The 26,060-nt window shown below is 31.6% G+C and overlaps 1 protein-coding gene and 1 long non-coding RNA gene across 2 annotated transcripts; both read right to left on the minus strand.

Annotated features, from left to right (window-relative positions):
• Positions 1-4,921: 4,921 nt before the first annotated feature.
• Positions 4,922-9,355, minus strand: LOC133703311 (G-type lectin S-receptor-like serine/threonine-protein kinase RKS1). Its single transcript, XM_062127778.1, has 6 exons — positions 7,135-9,355; positions 6,617-6,879; positions 6,292-6,502; positions 5,979-6,216; positions 5,732-5,882; positions 4,922-5,621 (listed from the first exon to the last, which is right to left on the minus strand). Exons 1-6 carry the CDS (start codon positions 8,396-8,398, stop codon positions 5,313-5,315), a joined length of 2,436 nt encoding a protein of 811 aa, XP_061983762.1. The 5' UTR covers positions 8,399-9,355; the 3' UTR covers positions 4,922-5,312.
• Positions 9,356-12,515: 3,160 nt separating this feature from the next.
• LOC133703317 (uncharacterized) lies at positions 12,516-15,628 on the minus strand. The gene is made up of 3 exons (XR_009843866.1): positions 15,230-15,628; positions 14,252-14,311; positions 12,516-12,695 (listed from the first exon to the last, which is right to left on the minus strand). It is a non-coding gene; the product is annotated as an uncharacterized LOC133703317 (long non-coding RNA).
• Positions 15,629-26,060: the final 10,432 nt, after the last annotated feature.

A 26,060-nucleotide genomic window follows, 5' to 3' on the forward strand; every position in this document is an offset into this window, starting at 1 on the left:
TAGGGTTTTCTTTCAAGTGGGCAGCATGAGATGATACGCATCAAAACTAACAAATATCTATCGGACAACATATCGTGTTTTTTTAAGGAAAAACAAAAATCAATCATGAATGCAAGATGGAAGAAGATACTATTTTTTAATATTAAAACAGTAATATATTAAAATTTATTTTTTAAATATTAAAATAAAAACATATTAGATAAACGTTAGTCAATCTTAATCAATCATTCAAATTTATAATTAAAGTTATAAGACCGTAACAATTTTATAAAACAAATTAAAACAAATAATTATATTCAATCTAAAAGTAATCTAACAATAAAGAATGAAATTTAAAATTAAAAAAATTCAAGTAAATCTGAGTGATCAATTTGTTAAATTCACGATTTGAGTTATCTGTTCCACACTTGACAACTTTTTTTTCTCTTAAATTATTTTGCATTTAATTACACAGAAACAAAAAATCTAAAAATAATGAACAAACATGACATATGTGTGGGATTAAAAAAATGCATTTAACTAACAAAGGTTATATATATATATATATATATATATATATATATCTTCAGGGGAGCTGAAAAAGCATTAAGTAAAAAAAAAATGCATTGTTCAAAAAATTAACAATCCATCCAAGGGCATGACCTACCCACCCACCTGACCTATATAAAAATAAAAAATAAAAAATAAAAGTAAAAATATTTTATGATTTAAAATACGAATGAAATTGAGTTAATCTATTATACCCTCAATTGGATCATATATCCCACTGAATTTAATAATATATTATTTATTAAGATATTTTTTATTTTATTATGACCTATTTTTAGAAGTTAAATAAGAAAAAATGGTTTTTTATAAGCCAATTTAAAAAGAAGAAAAGAACAACAAGAAGAAGAAGAGGTCGCATGCATTATCTGTTCAATGACCACAAAAGCATACCAAATAAAATATCATGAAATAAATATATCATATTTATATCTAAGCAATTCACTTAATTTAAATAAAAAAACGTACTTTTTTTTTTTAAAAAAAGCTAAATTTAATAAAGAGCGACAAAAAAAGACTTGAGAAAACCTAAATTATTTTTAAAATTAGTAACAAAACCTTATAGACTATAAATAAATAAAAAAACAAAACTCAATATCTAATTAAATCGAATGTTGAAGGATGAAATTAAAAAAAAACATGAGCTTAAAAAAAAACAAAAAATGAATCGAAGCAAATATTCTAAATCTAAGTTAATCTTCTAAATTCATAACTTATTAAACTTTAGATCTAGACTCAATAAAAAAGCTCAATTCAATATTGAAGGATAAAATTAAAATAAAAACATCATAAATGTTTTTGTCAAAGCAAAGAAAGTAGCAATAAAAAAATAAAGATGGATGAAATCATTAAAAAAATCAATTTTAAAAATGATTTCAAATAAAACAAATAGCAGTCGAGAATGGATATCAAATTTGATAGATTAAAATTTTTTTAAGGATAATAAAATTGAAAATAATCAAATGAAAGAATAAGAATTAAATCAAAAGGAAAAAAAAATAGTAATGGCTACTGTGAAATTTTAAAAGGTTAGCATGAAAATCAAGGAGGAAAGACAAAAAAACAAAAAAAAAAAAAGCCAACCGGGGCCAAACTAAATGAACTTACATTACACTCACCACCTAGAGAAGGAGGCTGCACTATGATGAATCGAAAAACACTGAAGAAAGCTAATTTTGATAGTTGTAAGCCACCGCACATAAAGTTTAAACACGACAAGGAGATTTATTCACTAGTATTTTCAACGAATACATTAACCATTTGTACTTTATATATATATATATATTAAAAGATTAAATTGATCACATAATAACAATAACAATAACAACAAAATAAACAAAAAGTACAAATTAATCCTTAGAGGCAAGGTTAGAAAATTTTGATTTCAAGGACAATATAATTATTTTACAGTGCTATAAAATATAAAAAATGACAATAAACTTGAGGAACATAGTTTTTTTAAAGGCATTTAAATAAGTACACTATATAAAAAAATAAAAAGACCAAGAAGCTCATGATTAATTTTATAATGATCAATGAGCATATAAAAAGACTACATTACCCCTAAGAGATAGACAGTTTTTCTGATGAGAAGGGAAAGATAGTAAATTCACTATTATAATCCATAATAATTCAACACATTTCTATAGTAATTTTTCCACAGGTTTCGGTTTTGGTAATTCTACATGGAAATCAGGAATTGATGTATTTACAATAATTATTTAACTGGCTTGGTATCTTTTTTGGGTGTATATAAACTCAAGGAAAGCCCAAAAGTCTTCATATTTTGGGCCAGGGTGCATATGAAGACTTTTGGGCTTTCCTTGAGTTTATATATATATATATATATGCAAAAATAAATTAGATATTTCCTTGAGTTTATTATTCTAGAAATAGAAATCAACGTAAAAAAAAATTCAATTATTATTTTTTTATATAAATTTTAAGATAAAAAAACTAAAATTATTATATATTTAAAATAAAGAAAGCAAATGGGTTGAAGAGTTTTAATTTGACATGGACAGAAAAATAAGATAAAAACAATTTGAACTCGATGATGTATTCTTTCTAATTAAAGAAAACTAATAAAAAAGATTTTTTTTCTAAATATACAAGTTTATATTATAACTTTTAATTTCATGGTTGGATCATCCTATAAATTTAGTAACAGTTTCCAACGGCTTTGTTTCTTTTGGAGTAAAAAGTTCATACTCATTAGAGTTCAAAATGCCCTAAAAATTACTATTCAGAATTTTCTGTATTTTTTAATTGATTTATAATTTTTTTCTATTTAGATTAATTCTTTTTCCAGTTTTAATGAAGATATTTTTTCTACTTTTCTTCTGATTTTTATTACTTTTCCATTATTTTCAGGTTTTATTATTGGTTTAGGTAAGTTTTTAGGTTTATTGAAGGAATTGTATAAAACCTTTTAGAGTGATAGATTATTTAAAAAGAAATATTTTATTATAAAATTATAAATTAGGGTTTTTGTGTGATTTTGTTTAGCATTATTTTGTATTATTGTATTTGTTTTTTTTTCTTGTGTTACTTTAATTTACATGAATAGCATACAAAACTCTAATTCATAATTTTATTAATGAATATTTCTCTTCAAGTAATCTTTTAAAATACAAGATAAAAATTCTATTTATACTAGAAATAAAATGTTAAACAAAACTGAAAAAATAATAAAAGCGTTCCAAACTAAATAGAAAAAGAAATCTTACATCAACTAAAAAATTGCTGAAAATCCCAAACAATAATTTCTTAAACTTATTTGAATGTCTTTCCATATTGGATGGATATAAAATTTTAACTTTATAGAAAATAAAAACTTTAAAATCTTTTATTAAAATTTTAAATCGTTTCAGCGGTTAAATAAAAAATTATAAGAATAAAGTTGTATTTTAGAAAACAATAGTCTACTACTTCAATAAAATAGCTCGAAAGAAAACACTATTGGGACCGGTGGTTTTTGAAAAACATCAGCATTTCCTTTCAAGTGGTGCTATTTCTTAAGAAAAAATAAAAAAAATTCTCCCTGTGCTAGTTTTTCAATTTTATTTAAAGGTACTAAGTTCAAAAGAAAAACACTGGAACATAGTTCAGAAAAAAAGAAAATTTATTTAAACCTAACACACAAGAACATAGCAACCAATTGGTTTTATGTTGACTAACACGGTTTGATCGAAGAATTCCAGTCTTTACCAACCTTGGTTATGTAGAACTTTTTCCCATAATATATATATAAAGAGAATTAATAATTAATATCACGCCTCAAACCCAGAAGTTATGAAATTATTCGATGTATATGCAAGAAATCTTAACTATAAAAAAAGAAATTATATTAAAAATAATACTCTGTTAAAGAAAATACATTGAATCATAAGTTAATTAAGTCTAATATAAATCTAACTTCAAAATCAAACAAAAACAAATGTACTTTAAATCTAAAAGAATAAATTAATCTAGACCCACAAATTCTATGCACCATCTTCTATGGTTTCTAGGTTTCATTTTGAGATACTTTTTTGGCTTGCCTCTATGGGTTGTCTTAACATCATAGATAGACTACATGCTTTTTAGATCATTCCCTCTTCAATATATATCTTTTGTGGATCGCAGGTTAAAACACATGAATATTTGTTCTTTCAGTATCCTTTCTCTACTATATTTTAATTAAGGTGCTATCACAAATATGACTCTTATAGTTTGGTCTTTTTTCACATGGTGTTATCTACTTTAGTGGGCATACAAGCACTCGAAAAAAAAAGAAATTTTTATTTTTATTTACTCGGTTAGCCCTTTTAGCCTCAGTTTACTTCATCTAGTATAAGAAAAATAACAGAGTCTTTCATTAGATTTACTGATATCATTAAGATGTTTGCAAAGATATTTTTTATTTGGTCTAATTCTATTTGGTAGAACTCGAACCAAGGTTTCATATTCCAATTACTTTTAGGTCTATTTGGTGCCTACTAGAATCATGAGATATCATTGCTTTTATTAATTTCAAGATCCTATCGAATATAGATTCATACGTAATCAACTACTCGACTAGTCAAGTAATTTCAGAAATTATTTAACTAGAAATTATTTAACCGACTTACCTGTTTGTCTTCACAATCTACTTTTGTATGTTTTTTAGTTTCTTTTTTAACTTTTACTTATTTTCCTTTCACGAACCAAGTAACAAGCTTTTGTATTTCTTGGAGTGTATCCCTGTAGTTTCTTCCTTTAATACAGTTACTCTTATCCCAAAAAAAAAAAAAAGTTCACGCGCAGCATGCGCAATTGCAATTAATCCAGGAAGAGCGAAATACTGCATTGGATAATATGGAGAATTAATGGACACAAGAATGAAAGGAATGGAGGAGATCAAATGGCTCTCATGAAAAGGAATTGTGACCGTTCTTGTTCCAACTGTGGGTTCATCATGGCTGATCATTAGCATATTTGTGGCTCAGGAACATAGGAGAAAAAGGTAAGACAAAGCAAGCATCATAACATAAGGTAGATCGAGTAACTATCCATAAAAGAATAGCTGACGAACACCACCCATATAGCATTCCATATGATGATGCTGTTAGGTTTCTTCCTTGTCACCAGGCAGAATAGATCAGTTGTTTAGAATCAGGTTGGGAGTTGTAGCAGCGGGTACGTCTAGTGCTGAAGAGCTTGATCTGTTGTGATGTACAACATATTTGTTTTCATTACAAATCTAATGGAACTTCATATTAGCAATTTTTTCGGACAGCACAGCTTCAGCGACAAGCAGCTTCAGAAATTGTCACCTCATTTAGAGAACACTGTCCATCTTCTACGTCTAATGCTATATCAGGATTATTGTCAGATTTTCTAAAGAGGAATGCAGGTTGTTTTGGAGAAGGAATCTCTGTTTCACTATTCAACATAAAAACAACTGCCAACATAGATGGTCTGTCCGTGGCATCTTCTTGCACGCACAGGAGACCAATTTGTAAGCATTTCAAGGCTTCACGCGGATGATACAACTCTTTCAGTGATGGATCCACTATCTCCAATGCTTTGTCTAGTCTCCACAATTCCCACACCTGTGTTGTTCATATAAATCATTAACATACAAGAAATAAGAGCAGACAACATCTAAAATTGTGAACATTGAAATTCAACCAAGAGCACTAAAAGCTCTCTTATAACTCACATATCCAATCAAGGTCAACGGAGGTTTCTGTTGATAAAATCTGTTGTTATTCTTGCCACTCACAATCTCTAGCAACATGACCCCAAAACTGAAAACATCTGATTTTACAGAAAAGTTTCCAAACACAGCATATTCTGGTGACATATAGCCACTGCATCAGAAAAACAAGAATCTGAAGTTTTAGTATTCCTGGTAATCAATGATAGTACTTTGTCACTCGGTCTTTGTTTTAGGCAAAGGTACTTACTATGTTCCTACAACTCTCCTTGTCCTATCTTCAGTTCGGTTGCCTTCAAATATTTTTGCCATTCCGAAATCTGATATTTTTGGGTTCATCTCTGCATCCAATAGAATGTTGCTGCATTTTAAATCCCTGTGAATGATTCTCACCCTGGAGTCTTGGTGAAGATATAAAATCCCACGAGCTATTCCAACAATAATATCAAAGCGTTTTCGCCAATCCAATAACAATATTCTGCTTTCATCTGTTGAAACAATTACTTTTCAGACAGGAATAATTTGACAACTAGTGTAAATCATAAATACGTAAAGAGACTTACCGAAAAGAAACGAGTCCAAGCTTTTGTTTGGCAAGTATTCATAGATTAAGATTTGTTCTCCATCCTGATTGCAGTAACCTAGAAGTTTAACAAGATTCCTGTGTTGAAGCATTGCAATTACCATAACTTCATTTTTAAATTCTTCTGTTCCTTGTCCTGAACTTATAGATAACCTTTTTATTGCAACCTCCTTTGCATTAGCTAGCAGACCCTAAAATCATGTTACAAGATTAAGCCACTGGACTACAATTATGCAAATTAGAGAGAAAAAAATCTATAGTGTTGAGAGGCCATTTAGTTTTTAGCTATATGCAAGAAACTCAACCTTATAAACAGAGCCAAAACCACCTTCCCCGAGTTTGTTAGCTGGAGAGAAATTGTTAGTGGCCGCCGTTATGGTGCTGAGCTTGAAATATTCCAACTCAGTAGAAGTTCTGTTTACCTGCAGTTCAGTACCTTTTTTTGCTCTCTTCTTGAGCCACAAATAAGCAAACAGGCTAACGAGAAACCACGATAATGCAATTGATGGTGCTAAAACGGCCAGCATCGGTTTTTCACGAGAATCATTTGACTTCCTTGTAGTATCAGCTGCACGAGAGTGAAAAGAATAAAGATTTAACTCTACAGGAAAAACCACCCCATTTTCCGATCGAAATATGACAATACATATGGCAAAGGGTAGCCCTTTTGGCACCTAAAACGTACCAATATCTATGGTTTCTTTCCTGCAGGGAAGAGCTTATTAACTACAGTCAAGAGTAGTGACAAGCATAGGAAAGCTCTTATAAATCAATATTTGTAATGGCAATCCTACGAAATAGTTACTGAGCAGAAAAAGGGTACCTAATTCATATGCATCAACACGAACATAGAGATCATGACTTTCACTCCCAGCATAATTAATGTCTTCTAATTCCTTGTACCATGTCAAACAACCATAATTTTTTCCGAGAATTGCAATGATTGCGTATGCAGAGCATGAGCAATTCCTCATGCATTGCACTTCGCAGTCTGCAAGACTCTTGCTCATATCCACCCAAACTGCAGCTGAACTTTCCGGAAGAATTACATTTTCCACCTTCACAAACCCTTCACCATGCTGGCACACCGAAGACGTATGTAGCCGCTTCCTGACACAACCACCGGACCCATCTCTCGTAGACCATTCCAATGGGTACTTGGGCTCGAAACCAGGTAAACAGGCACATCCAAATTCATTTAGATTGGCAAGTTCACACGTACTAAAAGCACCACAATGTCTATAATAGTTGCACTGAAACTGAGGGGACTTCCAGTATTCCTTCCATTGACCATCACTTTCTCGCCATGTTAAAGCCTTTACACGTCCTGGATGATCCACTATTAATCTTAGCAGAATAGAATCATCAGGAACTGTGTAGACAAAGTATATTTCGTCTGGATCATTTACAAAAGTGCTTTTGTATAAGCCCATCTGACTTCTCCATGGCCAAGGAGGAGATCTATTAATTGGCTTTGTACCCTTATAGATAAACATTTGCGGTGAGCCATTTGGGTTGATCATAAGAGAAAAGTCTCCAATCCCAGGGTCATCAGCTGATCTCCATGATGTTAGGAACCGATCAATTCCTAATTTTCGATCCAGCCCCAGTTTCATTCCAGGAAGCAGGATGTTCGTAGGATAATCGAAGCTTTGCCATACAGTTTTTCTGCTTCTTTTCCTGAACAATATCAAATTTCCTGAATCCAAGAGGTGAGCTGCACAAGTATCATTTTCTTCCACTGAAACATTTGTAGACCACACAGGAAGCTTTCGGTCATCGTTACCATAGAGAACGAGGTTTCCATATTGGTTTATAAAGAGAAATCCTGAGGAACCAATGATTGGATCGTTCCTGTTTGCAACCCACACCACAGTTTGTTCTGGTACTTTATGGTACCAAATTCCAAGATATCTATTGCTAGAACTACCTGGACTGAAAAATCCTAGTGCAAAATTATTTCCTTTGGAGATGAGAAGGTCACCTTCTTTAATGGTTTGGTTCGTCTTTAAGGAGTCTAGGGATGTACAAGATGAGAAATGGAGCATTAAAAGAGAAAAAAGCAGGAACAGTTTTTCAGCTTCCATGATGGGGTAAACTGGATCTGGCTTTTGGAAATTGTCAAATTTTGCTTTGTGGAGAAAGGATATGGCCTTCAGACAAGTCTCCAGAGAAGTTGCGTGACGGAATTAGGCATCTCTTTAATGAGTTACTCTTTTCAACCTTCAAAGTCTAGGCAATGACTTGTTTTTGTTAAAATATCAATGCAGATTTTTCGAAACGACACCGTCCTCTAGTTTTAGAAATATGTAGTAGGTTGCAGACACATACAAAAACAACATAAAAAATACAATAAACACAAAGATCATAATAATTATAATTCAAACTTTTATTAGTCAATATTTTTCTAAACAAATTTAATTATTAAAGCTTTTCAAAACAAAACTTAAAAATTAATAAAATATTTCTAAGTAAATAGAAATTTTTTTAATCAACTTGGAAAATATGACATTTTCAAAATAGTGATTTCTAGTACTAGTTTGGAGGCCTTAACGAGTTTAGATGCCTTTTATAAATCAAACCCTATACAGAGATCATGGTTTCTAGAAACAAAATTTATGTCCATTATTTTAAGGCCATATGTTGGATAAAAATCTTCTACATCAGTCTTATCATGTTGGAAATAACTCGTTTTCAAGTTCAAATTGTTCTTGTTTTGACCTCATGAATGCTCAATCAAAGCTCTAAAACTACCTTCCTTTCTTCCCTTAAGTATATAACAATATTAGATATCAATTTTAGTTCTTTATTAATATATATTGTATCTATATAACCCTTGAACAATTCAACCTTTGTGATAATAATAAACTTATAATTAAAAGGATCAACATAACTTAAATCAATAATTTAATTTTATTACTTTGCACTTAATTTCTAACCTATCAATATGAACACCATTGATGACATTATTGCTACTTTGCAATCATTGTTTATGCTATTATTATTATCATAAGTTTGGCTAGGTGATCATATATATATATATATATATATATATATATATATATATATATATATATATAATTTTAGTTTTCTTTGTTATTTTTTTTCACTTGGATCGTTTTTGTTTCTAAGTTTTTTAGAACTTGATTTTGGTTCTTGAAAAATAATTAAAGTTGTCAGTGTCACGAAAAAAAATAAGAAAGGATTTGATCTTCCATGTGTTTGGTGTGACAAATCTAAGTTATGTGGCTTTCTAACTTCTTATTATTTTTTATGTGTTTCTTGTGCTATGTTGCTGAGTTCTCTTTTTGTTCCATGATCTTAAGAGGTTTTTAAATATTGTAAGGATCTCTTGTTTTCTCAATTTATTGTATTTTGTTACGCTCTATTTTTTTTTCTGTATATATTGTGTTTGAGCATAGCATGTGTTGTTATTTATTTTTGGACCTCATATAAACTTACAAAATACAAAAAAAAATTTTTAAATGAAAAACAAATATACATCAGTGGAAAGAACATGAAAAATATCTAGAAAATTGCCACAGACTAGTGGGGGAGAATCAAAATATTCAAAGTTAAAAAATTGACAGTTTAATTTTGAATCATGAAAGCCCTGTTAACAAGAAAAGTTCAATTTGAGAAGAAAAATTCAAAATTAAATGTTTAATAACTCAATTGAAAATTTTCAAGGTTTAATTGTATTTATTGAGGGCTTAATTGCAATAAAAATTAGTTTTAAAGTTCAATTTGAACTTTAATGGGAAGAAATTGAAGTTTGGGGGTTGAATTGTAATTTTAAAAGGCTAATTTAGTTAGTTAAAAACATTAAATGACATCATTAATATGATTCAGCAGATGGAGTGATGGTACACCCTTCCTATTGTAACCCAATTTTGACCCATTGGCTTTTAAATTTAATTTTACAGGGTTTAAAATTTAAAATTAAAAGATAAGAGATTTATTTCAATGAAAAGTGTGATTTGTCAACTTGCATGAAAACTAGAGACTACAATGTGCTTTTGTCATTTTATCCTTATCTTTAAGATAATCCCTATCTTCAAGATAATCCTTGTCTTCAAGATAAAGATAGTTATCCACTTTCAAATTTGATTCTTAATCAAATTCAAACTTCAAAGAAGAGAATGACTTTAATTGAAATTTTGTTTCTCACACGTGAAGGGACTCTGACACTATAAATACAAATCTCAGTGTATGCATAAAGGGGGGAAGACAATATAGAGAAAAAAACAAAAAAAAACAAAGGAGAAAAACATAGAAAAAAAACAAAGGAGAAAAACAGGGGAGACGATAGAAGTAAGAAAAAAAAGGAGAGAACCCAAAAAAAAACCAAGAATAAAGGGAGGAAAGAATGAAAAGAGGAGAAGAAAGAGAGCATTCTCCTGTTGATGCCTGCACTGCTGCCTTCGCCTTCAGCTTCACCAGGTAAAGCCTTCTTCTTCTCTCTATTTTTGTGTAATTGTTGCAAGAAAACAGTGTCAATGTAACTTAATTATCTTTATACTATGCAGTGCACATGTGGGTTGAGCCACGCTTGCTTGCTGCCCAGCCAGGTCACTGGCTTGGGGCCAGTGACCAGGTTGGGTTGCTGGGTCCAACCCAGCCCATGTTAGGTGGGCTAGACCTAGCCCAAAAAAAAAAAAAAAAAGAGCAGGTTGGACTGGGCTTTAGGCTCAGCCGGCCCAAATTATGTTTATTAAGGGTGTGTTTGGCAAAACACACCTTTATGCTTTAGCCATAATTTTTATGGTTATTTTAGTTTGATATTTGGCCAAACGAGCTCTTTTTCGATATCAGAAAATTCCAAAAATTTGGGGATCTTTGTTGATTTATTTATGGGCCCCTTGCACTTTGATTTATTTTTTTTCTTTGCGTTTTGTATTTTTTTAAGTTATGTGCTCAATCTGTGGCCTATTATTGTTAAATGCAAATATGTCGTGCAATAATTTTTTTATTTCCATGAAAAAAGGGCAAATAATAATAAAGGATAAACAAGAAAAAATATGACATAGAAAATTTCTTCTTCAAATGCATTCTTTACAAAAATATTCACTGACGTCAGAGTTAGGAGTATCGTATGTTTTGGATTTGTGCGATATTTACAACGCCAGAGTTGTAAATATTCGTAGGAATTGTTCACTGATACTAGAGTCAGGAACATGAAAGGAAGAATAAAAAAAGAAAAAATGAGAACAAATTCTTAAGCAATTTTAGAGAAAACCAGCAATGCAGCCTCCTCAAGTAGGACGCTTAGGGGGGGTGATAGCATCTTCCATTTTGCGTAACCAGTCTTGTACCATAGAATCTTTGTTGACCAGTTAGGGTTCCTAGTGATCATAATACTAGATGACGACTCCTTGAACTAGATATTTTACCCTAAAAGAATAAGATGTCAGATATTTGTTCTTTTTTCCAATCGAGTGATAATTTTTAATCGGTCGCTGTGATGTCCGGGTGTGACACTTCCGATGGTGAAACCTGAAAATAGTTTACTATGGTGCATCCTTTTTCAATGGAATCAAGAAATCAACATCTTGGATTATGTATAGACAAATTCAATTCATTCGGATCATTTGATGCTCCTTGTTAGCATGTGATATGTTTTATAAATTATCACCAGACATGTGTATAAGACCAAAGTTCATATTTTTATTAACAGTCATACCTGGTTATAATAGTTCGAGTTATAATATAGATGTTCGTCTTCGGTGGTGGTTTGAAAGGATTTCAAACCTCTATACATCACAGAGGCCATGTGGGAAAAATATATTTAGCATGTGATGTCTGATCATTTTATGTGACAATCACACTGTAACACCCCATACTTTCATTACCTTGATAATTATTTTCCTACGATTTGGTACGTAAAAATACAAGTGATTTTTTTTTTACAGTTCTCATATACAAGTCTACCGAAATTTCCACCGAAATTTCGACAGAGTCTCCACTATATCGGGAGGTCCCAAGTTATCGACATATACCCTATATCGGGAGGTCCTAAGTTATCGACATATACCCTGTTTACACTTCTAATAATTCACATCTCATAACTCAATCACGACCCAATCGTCCTGGGTCTCAATCCCACAAACATCATCATCATCATCATCACAACCATAATATTTATAACATACATTGAACAACAAATATCATTATAGAGGAATAAATGAGATAAACACGCAAACATGAAACATGATTATATGGATTTCAGAGTTAAGTTCATCTAATCAAGTTTAAAACATCCATTATATAAATTAAGTTATATGAATATTTTAATATTTCAAAATACAAGGATATACTCCCTAAAACTACATAACAAAAAGTGAACAAAAGCTAGGATCTACTCCTGTCGTGCGCGCGATGGTCCTGAAACAAAAATACATATTATTGGAACATGAATATCACAATAAGTATAGTAACACAAATATCCAACAATTTAAAAGGCAAACATGTAATTATATTCTATTCAGTTCTCCATTTTTGTTTTCCACTGGAACTTTCTCATTCAACTACTAAAACCATTTCACCTTCCATTTTCAACTTCCATTCAAGATTCCATAAGATCAACCACAACTATATCTGCCTAACTCATTGTTAATACCAATTTCACCGGTATCATCATCACCTCGTAGGCGTCGATGCTTAGCGATCCCCCTTACCCGGGATCCTAGCATATACTAAATGTATACTAGTCCATGCCCCATAGGTATCGATGCCTGGTGATCCCCTTACCCGGGATCCTAGCATACACTAAATGTATGCTAGTCCATGCCTCATAGGCATCGATGTATGGTGATCCCCTTACCCGGGATCCTAGCATACACTAAATGTATGCTAGTCCATGCCCCATAAGCATCAATGCATGGTGATCCCCTTACCCGGGATCCTAGCATACACTAAATGTATGTTAGTCCATACATGGTGATCCCCTTACCCGGGATCCTAACATACACTAAATGTATGCTAGTCCATGCCAATTTCATTCATTAATATTGTCATTCTTTGTCCGACCATAGTTATCATTACAAATTTTCATTTCGAACATGGCTCGTTTCTTTTCAAAGCTAAGATATAATATCACATATTTCCCGAAGGGAAAGGAGCTAAATTTTTCAACCTTTAACGCGTCTAAATAGTCGCTTTAGTGACTTTCCGAATCTGCCAGTAGAGGTTGTATTCCGGTCTCTCCTCAGATTTTTGACTATATCTGGAGTTCTAGGACTCCGTTTCAAGCGAGGTTGGTCTCGTCGAAAAGCTAAGATACGGGGCTACAAGTCCCATGAAAGGAAAAGAACCCAGTTCTGCCCTCAAGAAACTCGAAATTATTCGTTAATAAAATAGACCTACTGCTCTATAGGGTCTGTCATGACCCAGTCTCGGTTGGTGACCCATAGTTAGAGTTTTATAGCTCCAAATTGAGCAAGACCAGTTTTCTTAGTTAGTCAACATCCAAAACTACAATTATTATGAAGGAACCTAATCCTAATTCCCTCATCCTCCTACTTGAATTCTCTCTACAAGTCAGGAGACGAATCTGACCAAATTCATCAACCTTTCCATTTACACACAACATCCACAATTCAACCTTTTCTCTTTATTTCGACCTCTACTCATATCACATACCATATAAGAGTGTCAAAAATATCTTTTTTTTAAGAGCCAATTTATCCTAACTAATTGATCTATATCGTTGTACGCAAGGTACTCTTATTCATTCCAATAATATCATCACAAGTTTGATACATATCAATGTACGCAAGGCACTCGTATCCATTCCAATTATATCATAACTAGTTGATACACATCAATGTATGCAAAGGTACTCATATTCATTCCAATGTTTATTGAAGCAATAAAACAATAAATTCTGAAATTTATCAATGAGTTTACACAAATTAAAAGACAAGGTGCGATGCACCTACCTGTTTCCCCAATCGATCGAGTCCCTTTAACTACTGACGACCCTGCTCCATACATCTTTTCTGTTTGAGAATCAAGAGATACAATTAATACCCTCTTCTAATTTTATCACAATGTGTGTTCTCATACTATTGCAATCTCATTCATATGAATTCATCACCATGTTTTAATTTCATTTTCCGATTATTTCCTTCAACTACCTCATTACACTTTCTAGATCAGTTTTCACTCGAGAATACTATTTACCATTTAATTCGTAAGTAAAGTTATAGAATTCAGTTTTAAGTGTAGTTTGGCTCATTGGAAAGATAAGACACGGTCCTACAACTCTACTGAAGGATCAGAAGACCAATTCTGCCCTTAACACCCCCGAAATTATATGTTATAGTACTCAACAAAATCTATCAAATACAAGACAGTTTCGACCCTTCTTTCATTTTTTATTCATATCTGGAGTTCTATAACTCCAAATTATACGGGGTTAGGTTTGTTGAAAAGATAACATTAATACCTACAACTTTTGTGCAGAACTCAATCTGAAATTTTATCATTTTGGTTCCCTAACCACAACCGAAAGGTAGGTGATAAAACTGTTAAGTCCCAATACATAGATTGAGACAGCCAATATCTCCCTTTTCCTACTATCAATAATATCGCCAAACATGCCTAAGGAAAGACATTAATAATTTTCTTCAATTTAAATCATAATTAGCATGCTTTTGATGGTTAAACACAAATCAAGCCACCACACTTTCCATTCATTTCATTTTTGCTAACCTAACTTAAAAACAACGTTTCAGTAAGGTTCCGTTTCTCCCAACTCAATCAGAATGAATACAATCCAAACGGTAAACTTAATTACCATTATGTCATGCAACACATACCCAAAAATCATAGAATTTTAATGGATAGATCTTTCTAGATCTAAACAAAACCAAACAGACCTGAAAATTAACAATATATTGTTCTACGATGAATACCTCCTTGTATAAGTCTTGAATCCCGATCTCCACCGTTCATAATGAAGAGCTCACCAATATGACGAACATATTCAAATTTGAGCAGGATCCAACGGTGGACAAAGGCAAAAACTGCCAGTGACCGTGACTGACCTGCAGGCAAGTTTTCCTTGAAATGTTGCGAGGTATATATCTCTCACACAAAACCAGAACATTCAGATCCCAACGGTCAGCTATTAGAGGGTGGTGAGAGCCATAATATATCCAAAAATCAGACCAATCCAACGGTGCAATATAGAGATATGACCGTTTTAGTATCTGCTCTCAAGATACACTCTCTCACTGTCTCCCCTTTTTTTTCTTTCATTCGGCCATCCTCTCTTTTTTTATGCATAATTTTGCTATTTATATAGCAAATCTATCCATATTTACTAAAACATCTTTATATCAAGTTCGGGTATTTATTTGTTCAACCAAATGTCTTTTCTCGGTCTGTTTTTAAAATACTATACAAAAAAATCTCTTTCTAAAATTTCTTTTCTAATAATTCAATACCATTCCAGTTTATTTTATTTTAACTAGCTCAACTCATTCTCGGTTCTGAATTATCAATAATTTTATTAATATCATAAAATTTGATCGGGAGTTTTACAATTTATTACCATTTCTATTTTATTTCTCATTATTCAATTTATCATGGTGAAGTCTTTTGTTGGGGTTTTACAGAGTTTCCACCGAGTCATATGCATATCTAAATTATAAATTTCCATGGTTTCATGCTAGGAGTCATTTTATCATTTGTATATAAACCCCTAACTTTCTATTATTTGAACATTAACCCTCTTTTGGTCTTATAATCTAGAAAAATTATAACCAGGGATTTACACACACTCCAGTGCAAATAACTAGAACTAGAAAGTTCACGATTCCGTTACCCAGACACCGACATCTCTATTCCATTTGTTGTTTTAATTACATATATTTTTTTTATTTATTGTTTTACACACACACAACTTTCTCTTGTAATCTACAGTTTTTAGACGGAAACCAAGCCCGATTGTGCGTTTTGGATAAGATATGGTCATCTAGCCAGGTGGCACGCATCGTTTGGCAGAGACCACAGGGTTCGGAATTTTTGCCTTAAGGTGTTTTTTCTATTTTAACTTTTCAGTCCAAGTTTTGTATAGTTGTGAGACCTTTTAGTTAGGGTAAGTGAAAATATCATAATCTCAATTATGAGTCTGATGAAAATAATATTTATTTAATATTCTAATATATATTTGATTTGATTTTTATTAGTTATGTCAACTTAATTTATTATTTAAAACAATTTTATACTTTAGTGGCATTCCACAATTGATATTCAAAATTTATTAAATCAGATTATTTTTTTAATTTTTTAACTACAATTTTCAAATTTAAGAAACTTTGATTTATTAATTTCAAAAATATTGTTTTTTAATATTTAAATAGTTACCCTTAAGAGATATTACTGTACAACCATTTAAGTAATTATATTGTATAAAAAATTAAAAGCCCAAGAAGCTCATGATTATTTTTTAATGATTAATTGAGCTTATAAAAAGACCATATTACCCTTAAGAGATAGGCAAAGTTTTTAGATTGAGAAAGGCAAAATAATAAATTCATTACTATAATCCACAATAATTCAACACATATCTATAGTAATTTTTCCAGGTTTAGGTTTTTGTTAATTCTACATTGAAATAAGGAGTTGATGTCTGATATATATATTTTTTAGAACATTATAATATTTGATTTCAAACATGTTGTAAGCGAAAATGGAAAAACGGGTAAAAGGGAGAAAATTGACATTGAAATTGTGGGATCGGATGATTGGTCTTTTCATTGCATTTTTTAATTTTTTTATATATAAAATGCCTAAAAGACTGGAAAGAGAGTTTTGCACTTTCTTGGCCATGGCCCACACATGCTCAAATTTTGGATATGAAGACTTTTGGGCTTTCCTTGTGTGTGTATAAAATTAAAAAAAATCAGAGATTACCTTGAGTTTATTATTCTATAAATCAAAGCAAAAAAGTAAGTTGTCACTATATATATATATATATATATATATATATATATATATATATATATATTGTAAGATGAAAAAACTAAAATTGATATCTAAAATTGATATACACTTAAAATAAAGAAGGCAAAGGTGCTCAGAGTTTTAATTTGACATGCATAGAATTAAAATAATAGTAATTTGAATTCATTGACGAATTTTTTCTAACCAAATGAGAGTAATGAAGGAGGATTTTTTTTTTCAATATACAACTTTATATTAATGAGTACAATTTTCAATTTCATGGTTAGCTTATGCTATAACTTTGGTAAAAGATTTCAAAAGCTTTATTTTTTTTAGGGTAAAACGCCCATACCCATCAGAGTTCAAAAGGAGCCAAAAATTACTATTTAAGATTTTTATATTTTCTAGTTAATTTATGATTTTTTTCTATTTAGATTAAAAAAAAATTTTATTTATTTTTATTTTTATTTAAGATGTTTTTCCTAGTTTTCTTATGACTTTTATTACTTTTCATTTATTTTCTGAATTTATTGTTAGTTTAGTTGAGTTTTTAGGTTTATTGAAGGAATTGCAAACATCTCAAAGTGATAGATTATTTGAAAAAAAATATATTCAGTTATAAAATTATAAATTAGGGTTTTTATGTGATTTGTTTTAGAATTATTTTGTATTTTTTTGTTTTCGTCTTTCTCGTGCTACTTTCATCTGCATCAGTAGTATATAAAACTTCAATTTATAATTTTATTATTGAATATTTCTCTTCAAATAATCTTTTAAAATACAAGATAAAAATCCTACTTATACTAAAAAAAAACACCTTAAACAAAATTATAAAAAATAATAAAAGAGTTTCAAACTAAGTAGAATGTTTTTTTAAATCAACTAAGTAAATATTGCAAATCCCAAACAATAATTTCTTAGACTTATTTGAAAGTCTTTTCATATTTGGATTGATATAAAACTTTAACTTTATAATAAATAAAGCATAAAATTTTAACCTAATTCAATAGTTGAATTTAAAGGAATTCCCATTAAAATAAAGTTGGATTCAAAAAAATAAATAGTCTCCTACATCAGAAAACACTACTTGTACTCGGCCTGTGCTAGTTTTTTAAATTTATTTAAAGGTACTAGGTTTTTTAAAAAAAAATCAGAAAAAAAAACGCAAGGACATGGTTAAAATAAAGAATTCTAATCTTTACCAAATTTGGTTATGAAGAACTTTTTCCCATAATAAATATAAAGAGACTTAATATCACGCCTCGAACCAAGACTCATGAAATTATTTTATGTGCACGAAAGAAATTTTAACTTTAAAAATAAAAATTATATTCAAAATAATATTCAATTAAAAGAAAATACATTGAATCATAAGTTAATTAAGACTTTAATAATATAAATCTAACTTTAAAGTCAAATAAAAACAAATGTAAATCTAAATCAAAGATAATAAATTGATTTAATTATTTAAATATTAAAATCTAGAAATTAACGATAAACTTCCAAAACAACTAGATGACATTCTAAGCCTTTTCCAAAATTAAATAAGAGGTGAGTGCCACACACCAATAACAATTCATACTAAACTAGATCAAACATGTCAAAACTTTTAAATTAATGCTACTATATTGATTGATAATTTTATCCATATTTACCTTGTATTTTACCCATATTTTATATATCAAATGTCTTGATATTAATTATGTCATGTTTTGAATGTACTTTTAGATGTAAGATTCGAAAATAAGTAATTTAGTGATAAAATTCAAACCATGTTCTAGCTAGTGTCGAATATTGATATATTGATATTTGATCGATATTTTATGCAGAACTTGAGTTGTATGGTTGAAATAAAGTGATTCCTATGAAATTAAAAAGCTAACATCCATACCTTTTTATACATATATGACAAGAAAAAAAAACATTGAAATCACAGCCTTCAAAAACAAGTTTCGTATTTTGCCAATTTTGATCTTAGGTCATTGTGACTTGAATATCTTGAGTTAGAGAAGTCTATTTGATGCAAACTCAATTTTATTGGATTTCTTACTCAAAGACCTATCAACCTACGAAATTTCAGCCAAAAAAAAGCTCATATGAAAGATATGATATTTCTAAGACAACTTATAAATTCTGTTAACAGACAGGTTTTGTGAAGAAATAGGTCTCAAACATCCAAACTGGCAGGACAATTATTTTTCCATATGAAAATGGTTTTTATTTAGGCAAATTAACTTCACTAAATCCAAAGTTAAATTTTAAAGATTTTATATAAGACTATTTTTCCTTCTGTAGAAAGTAATTATTGTGTTACTTAAATATAGATTGTGTACTTTAGAAATGACTTTTATATTTTTAGGATACAAACGGACTAGTAGGAATGTGAGGATTATGGTTTCCTATCATATAAAAAAAAAGAGAGAGAAGAAGAGAGGGAGGCGATAAAAAGAAGAAGAAGAAACTCTCATCTTTTCTTCCTACACTTGACATTTTGTTTTCATCCTTTCTTTTCCTTAGTTTTTTTATAGTCATACGAGACTAAGTTATTTTTCTTGGTTGAAAAGATACAAAAGCCTTAAGATTTCAAAAAAGCTATGAGATCTATTTTATTTTTTCTTTTCAGTTTATATGATGAGTATGAATGTTTTTCTATGTTTATTTTCTATGCTTGTTTAGTTTGATTGATTAAAACGACTAAGTTTTTATTTTTACCAATCTATTGCTAAATTTTCTATCAAAATCAAAGTTGTGATATTTAACTTGTGAAGCGGCTAAGTTTAATAATTATGAAAGAACTATGCTATTAATTTTAAGGAAAACAATCAATTAAATTGAATATAGATTGCAGACAGTTATGTTGTCTAGATTTATCAACCTATCTAGTTTTTAAGGCTACTGTTGAATTAAATTGCTAGTTCGGACGCAATGGTTGTTTAATGGTTAGATTAGTTATACTGCATGTGAGTTAACTAATTAATATTAAGAAAAGATAAATATTCAGAATATAAATTGACGAATCGTTTCAATAATTAGTTTTGATTTTTGTCGTTGAACATTTACTTGAAATGTTTTTCTCTTAATAAGTTTCGGTTTATTTAACTTAGTTTGAGTACTTTATTTTGTTTACCCTACCATAATTTAGATAATTTCAACCCCCTAACTTTGAATCATTTAGCATAAAAATCTGAACTAAATCTTTCTCGTTACATCGACCCCTTACTTACTCTATATTATGTTATTTGTTTAAGTTAGGGTAATTAATTTGTGTGATCGCGACATTGCAACATAAATACATATAGCTTAAAGTATATTCAAAGAACTTTTGCAATTATAAACATATTTTTATAAAACACTTAACATTATTTACAAAATCATTTACACAAAACAATAATTATTTGAAAAACTCATTTTGTACATAAGTATATATTCTGTAACTTAAAATAACTAGCCAAAGTGATGAAATATTACTTGGGTGTTACACAAATCCAATATATATATATGTCCTAGAGACAACCAAGCACTTTTAACAACCTAACAATAATAATCATTATAAATTATATGCTCACTGATATCCAATGCAATACATGAGTTTGTTTCTAATTCATAGTTTAATAATAAAAATTAAATATATCACTTGCTTAAATGACCTTAAAATTCCCATGAAAAATCACCCAATACTAGAACTGTGTTATTACAACCCCCTATTTTACTTTAAAAGTATCTATTTTTAATAATTAAATACTAAAAATAATTATGTAAAACATATGACTATTATAGTTCAAATTTAAGAACATTATAAAATCTATTAGAAAAGGATAATAAATATTTTTATTTCAACTGAAACAATATTATAAGTATAATTAAAGTGGAGGTGTCAAAAATTATTAAGTGCAACTATTTTTTTAAATTAATTTATTTAGTAAATAAATTAATTCATATACAAATCAAGTTCTTTATGAAATACTTTTCACTTATTAAAATTCTACATGAAAATAAATTGATAGTAGTATATTAAAATGTTTAAAACTTAATTATAAAAGTTATTCATCAATCTTCAAAATAAATTTTAGTTATTAACTACTAAATTTCACTAATAAAAAATATTAGTGACTTATAATTTTTAAATAGAAACGACAAATTTTAGGTTATAAAATATTCAGGGAGAATTGCACTCTTTAATTAAAAAAAAAAATTTAAGAGTATTTATAAACTTATAAATTACAACTTCAAGTGACTTACATCCTACTGTCATAATTTTTAATCCACAATTTTGATTTGGGAAAATGACCCATCAAATCAAAGAACTTACAACATACTATAACTAGGTACTAAATTCCAACCATAACAATCATTGGAAGACCAGATTCTTACGGTCCAAAATTACCAACTCAATTGTAATAAGAAACCTAATTCCTAAACCTTTCTAAATAACCCTAAAATGCATAAAAAAAACTGAATTAAAATATAAGGATCGAAAACACATAACTCAAATTGGTAAAAAAAATAAAGATTTTGACCATAAATCAAATCTCCTCCTTGAGCTTCCTACCCTTCTCTCTATTGATATGGGTTTTAATTGTATGACAAGATAGAGTGTAAGTTACTATAGAGTTTTATTTTATTTTTATCCTTTAAATTAATATGTAATTACTAATATATCTATTGTTACTATAATACCCTTAATTAATAAAAAAAATAGAAAATCTAACTTATTATTTTATTTTATTTATTATTACTGTTTGTTTTTCTTTCACACTTAAAATGAAGAAAATTGAGCCAAGGTCAACTTGGAAATGACAATGAATTTCATTTATACATATCACATGACAAAATTGACAAAAACAAATTCTTTATATAAACTTAGCTTGCTTTGAGAGTACTTTTGACACTTGCATTGGGATCAATATTCTTATAAATTCCTATAAATTATATTTATTTATATAATTATTTATTTATCAATATAATTTATTTATGTTTTAAAAGTCTAGTTTCCAATTATTTTTTACTTTCAAAACACAATTTATTGAATCAAAATATTTACTTATTTCCCACAATTCTCTCTCTCCAAGGGTACAGGACATTAATATTGGCGAACAGTCTCATAGCCATGGAGAGGCCAGATGCAATTATACAAGGAAAGCTTTGTAAGCATTCAAGATAAAATATACTCTGTCTATATATACACACACCTGTTGATGTACATTTCAACCTGCTGACATTAACAGATTAAATGTAGAAAAAGTACCACTTCCTGATTCTTCAGTTGCAGTTTGGGTGAACACAAGTTTGAGTCGTTCATGCGCTGCATATGCAATTGTAGATACTCCAGGAAGAGAAAAGGATGCGTTAGATATGATCTGTATATATATTAGAGTCGATGCACTTAAATTTGTACTTGTTTTGCCAATAAAAACTACTATTTTCAGAAACATTTTTCATAAACAAAAATATTAGTGAGAAAAGGCGTCTGATCCTCAAAGTTATTGTCTTTGTTCCGTTTCAATCACAATTGAGTTTTCTGTACTCTTCTCATTCTCATGCAGAATGCAAGGGCATCAAATGGTTCTCTTGAAAAGGAATTGCTGACCGTTCTTGTTCCAACTGTGGGTTCAACATGGCTGATCATTAGCATATTTGGTTATTTGTGGCTCAGGAACAGAGGAGAAAAAGGTAAAGACAAAGCAAGCATCAAAACAGAAGGTAGATAGAGTAACTGTCCTTAAAAGAATAGCTGACGAACACCACCCATATAGCATTCCATATGATAATGCTGTTAGATTTCTTCCTTGTCACCAGGCAGAATGGATCAGTTGTTTAGAATCAGGTTGGGAGTTGTAGCAGCGGGTACGTCTAGTGCTGAAGAGCTTGATCTGTTGTGATGTACAACATATTTGTTTTCATTACAAATCTAATGGAACTTCATATTAGCAATTTTTTCGGACAGCACAGTTTCAGCGACAAGCAATTTCAGAAATTGTCACCTCATTTAGAGAACACTGTCCATCTTCTACGTCTAATGCTATATCAGGATTATTGTCAGATTTTCTAAAGAGGAATGCAGGTTGTTTTGGAGAAGGAATCTCTGTTTCACTATTCAACATAAAAACAACTGCCAACATAGATGGTCTGTCCGTGGCATCTTCTTGCACGCACAGGAGACCAATTTGTAAGCATTTCAAGGCTTCACGCGGATGATACAACTCTTTCAGTGATGGATCCACTATCTCCAATGCTTTGTCTAGTCTCCAATATGTTAGGTTGGTTGCCATTAATGTGCAACAACCATTGACTATTGGCAGCCACCTTTGTTGAAGAAGAAGAGGAGTTGGCAGCCACCTTTGTTGAAGAAGAGTAGGAGTTGGCAGCCATCAATGTTGACAACAAAGCAAGAAGGTTGCCATGAAATGCCTATAAATAGAGGCATTATGTGAGAGTAAAATGAGAGAGTTGTGAGAGTTGTAAGAAATGTAGAGAAGAAGAGAGAAAGTGAGGGGCTGCAATGGCAGCAACCTTGCTGCCATTGCAGCAGCTGCAAATGCAGCAAGAGAGTTGATGAGTTGAGTAGAGTGGATGTAATCCTCCTCCTCTACATGTATTTATTGTATCCTTTCTCTATCTCTAATAAAATGAACCTCTCCCGTGGATGTAGGCGGTTTTGCCGAACCACGTAAAATATTGTGTCAGTGTGCTTAAGCCTCCAATGGGCAAATATCAGTACATCACCGGTCGGAATCCCCAACAATTGGTATCAGAGCTGATGGTTTAAGTGGTGTTTGATTTTTTGCTCAAAAATGAAAGTTCTCAAAATGGTGTTTTGACCATACCACTGTGTAGAGGAGGCCGAGACGAAGCCACTGGTGAAAACGGCGTCAAAATCGGACGTCGGAAAACGGCCGCACGGGCCGGCGAAGAGACTGCCCAGTCAGCGTGCCACGTCAGCGCCAGTCAACAGACACGTCAGCGCCAGTCAACAGACACATCAGCGAAAGTCAGCAGACACTTCAGCGACGGTCAACAGACACATCATCGACCAGTCAGCAGACACGTCAGCAACGTGGGACCCACCGACCACGTCATCAGCCGCCAGCCGAGCCAAGCCGAGCCGAGCCAAGCCGAGCCGAGTTGAGCCGAGCCGAGTTGGGGCCGAGCCGCGAGCCGAGGGACATGATTCAGTGTAGCTGATCCTATGTGCAACCGGATCTGAGATTGAATCTGAGCCGTTGATCAGGCCATAATTGTTTTGATCAAATCTTAGCCGTCTGAAGTGCGATTTGGACGATTTCAGACTTGTTTCCAGCTAATTTGATCGTTCCGGATGCAATGGTACGGTCCGATCGTTGAGATTTGAGACCAAAAGTGGTGGTGGTGAATTAACAAAAGAGATTGCCCGATCAGGAGGCATCTGAAGGTCATCATGGTGGTCGATGGAGATGAACAAGAAAAATGTGCACATGTTTACCCAATTACATGTGTTGAACTGTTAAATGGCGAGAATTTTAATTGCCTTGAGGGAAGGCAAAATTGGGACACTCTAGACACCCGATCATGTGGATAATTTGAGGTGAAGAGTGGAAATTGACCAAGACCAATCTTGACGAATCTAAGAACTGGTAGTCTCGCCAGATGTTGAGAAATCATGTATTAAACCAGTATATTCCAGATCACTTGTAAAGGAAAGCCGCAACAAAGCTAGCAAATGGTTGTATATACGGAAAGACAGTACGATGGATAGATATGGCCTAAGAAGTTCTGTCTAGGAGATTGGGTTTTAAGCGGGACCAGTGTGACCCCTCCAATCTTTCCTGGGAACTTGCTTAGTGGAAGGATTATCCATACGGTACTATTTTCGTATATATAGCAGTTTGTAATGAAACAGTTGAAGACTAGCAGGATAACGGCACAAGGGAATAGTTGGGTTCCGAAGGTTCAAGGATCTGATGAAGTGGTGATTTCTCCAAAGAAGTTAGATTCGGTGACTGTGATTTCTCGAGAGGAGAATTGAAGACCCTGATAATGGAAGAGGAATACAGCAAGGGGATAAAGATTGGCACCCTATTTTGACTTGGACAGGTGTTGTGACAGGATGAGCTGCTGTCAAACATAAGCAAGGAATAAGGGAAAATCTGGAGAACAGAAATTGCACGAGGGCACACGGAGATTGTGCAGGAGTACCCGTAGGATCCAACGGGGTACTGTAATGAGACAACAGGTGCAAGGAGAAGAAGAGTTCCCAGATGAAGCTTAGAGCAGAGACTGTTAAAGTTTGTACAACAGGAAGTCTCTTATGCTCTTGATGAAGACAACAGGCGAAGACCTTTCCAATGCATGCAAGGATGGAAAGAGAGCTGTTGCAGAGGCACCTAATTGGGGGGGTGCAAACGCATGTGATAAAAGGCGACCGCCTATGACGAAAGGCGAAGACACCAAAAGAGAGTTGGTGTAGGTGGAGCTGTCAAGCAGAAAGGCATAGAAGCTCCAAACATAGAAATCGAGGTGGAGGATTGCGAGGAGTATACCGCAATTTTCTCTTTCTATGTGATTAGTGGCAACTATCTCTCCCATAGTGCACATGGTGGTAGAGAATTCTGGAGCCACTTTGAAGCATCTCAGCTGAAGGAGGATGCGACCACCTATGAAAGGTGAAGACACCTTAGATGGAAGGTGTGTGAGGGCCGTGATAGAAGCCTCAGTTTAGACCGCCGCATGATGACGAGCGGAGACACCTAAGGAGAAGGTGTGTGGGCCACGATGTAGGCCCAGTTCAGAACAACCCTAGAGCCAATGTGATGGCTAGAT

Source organism: Populus nigra, chromosome 9, assembly GCF_951802175.1.
Source record: "Populus nigra chromosome 9, ddPopNigr1.1, whole genome shotgun sequence".
Classification (NCBI taxonomy): domain Eukaryota; kingdom Viridiplantae; phylum Streptophyta; class Magnoliopsida; order Malpighiales; family Salicaceae; genus Populus; species Populus nigra.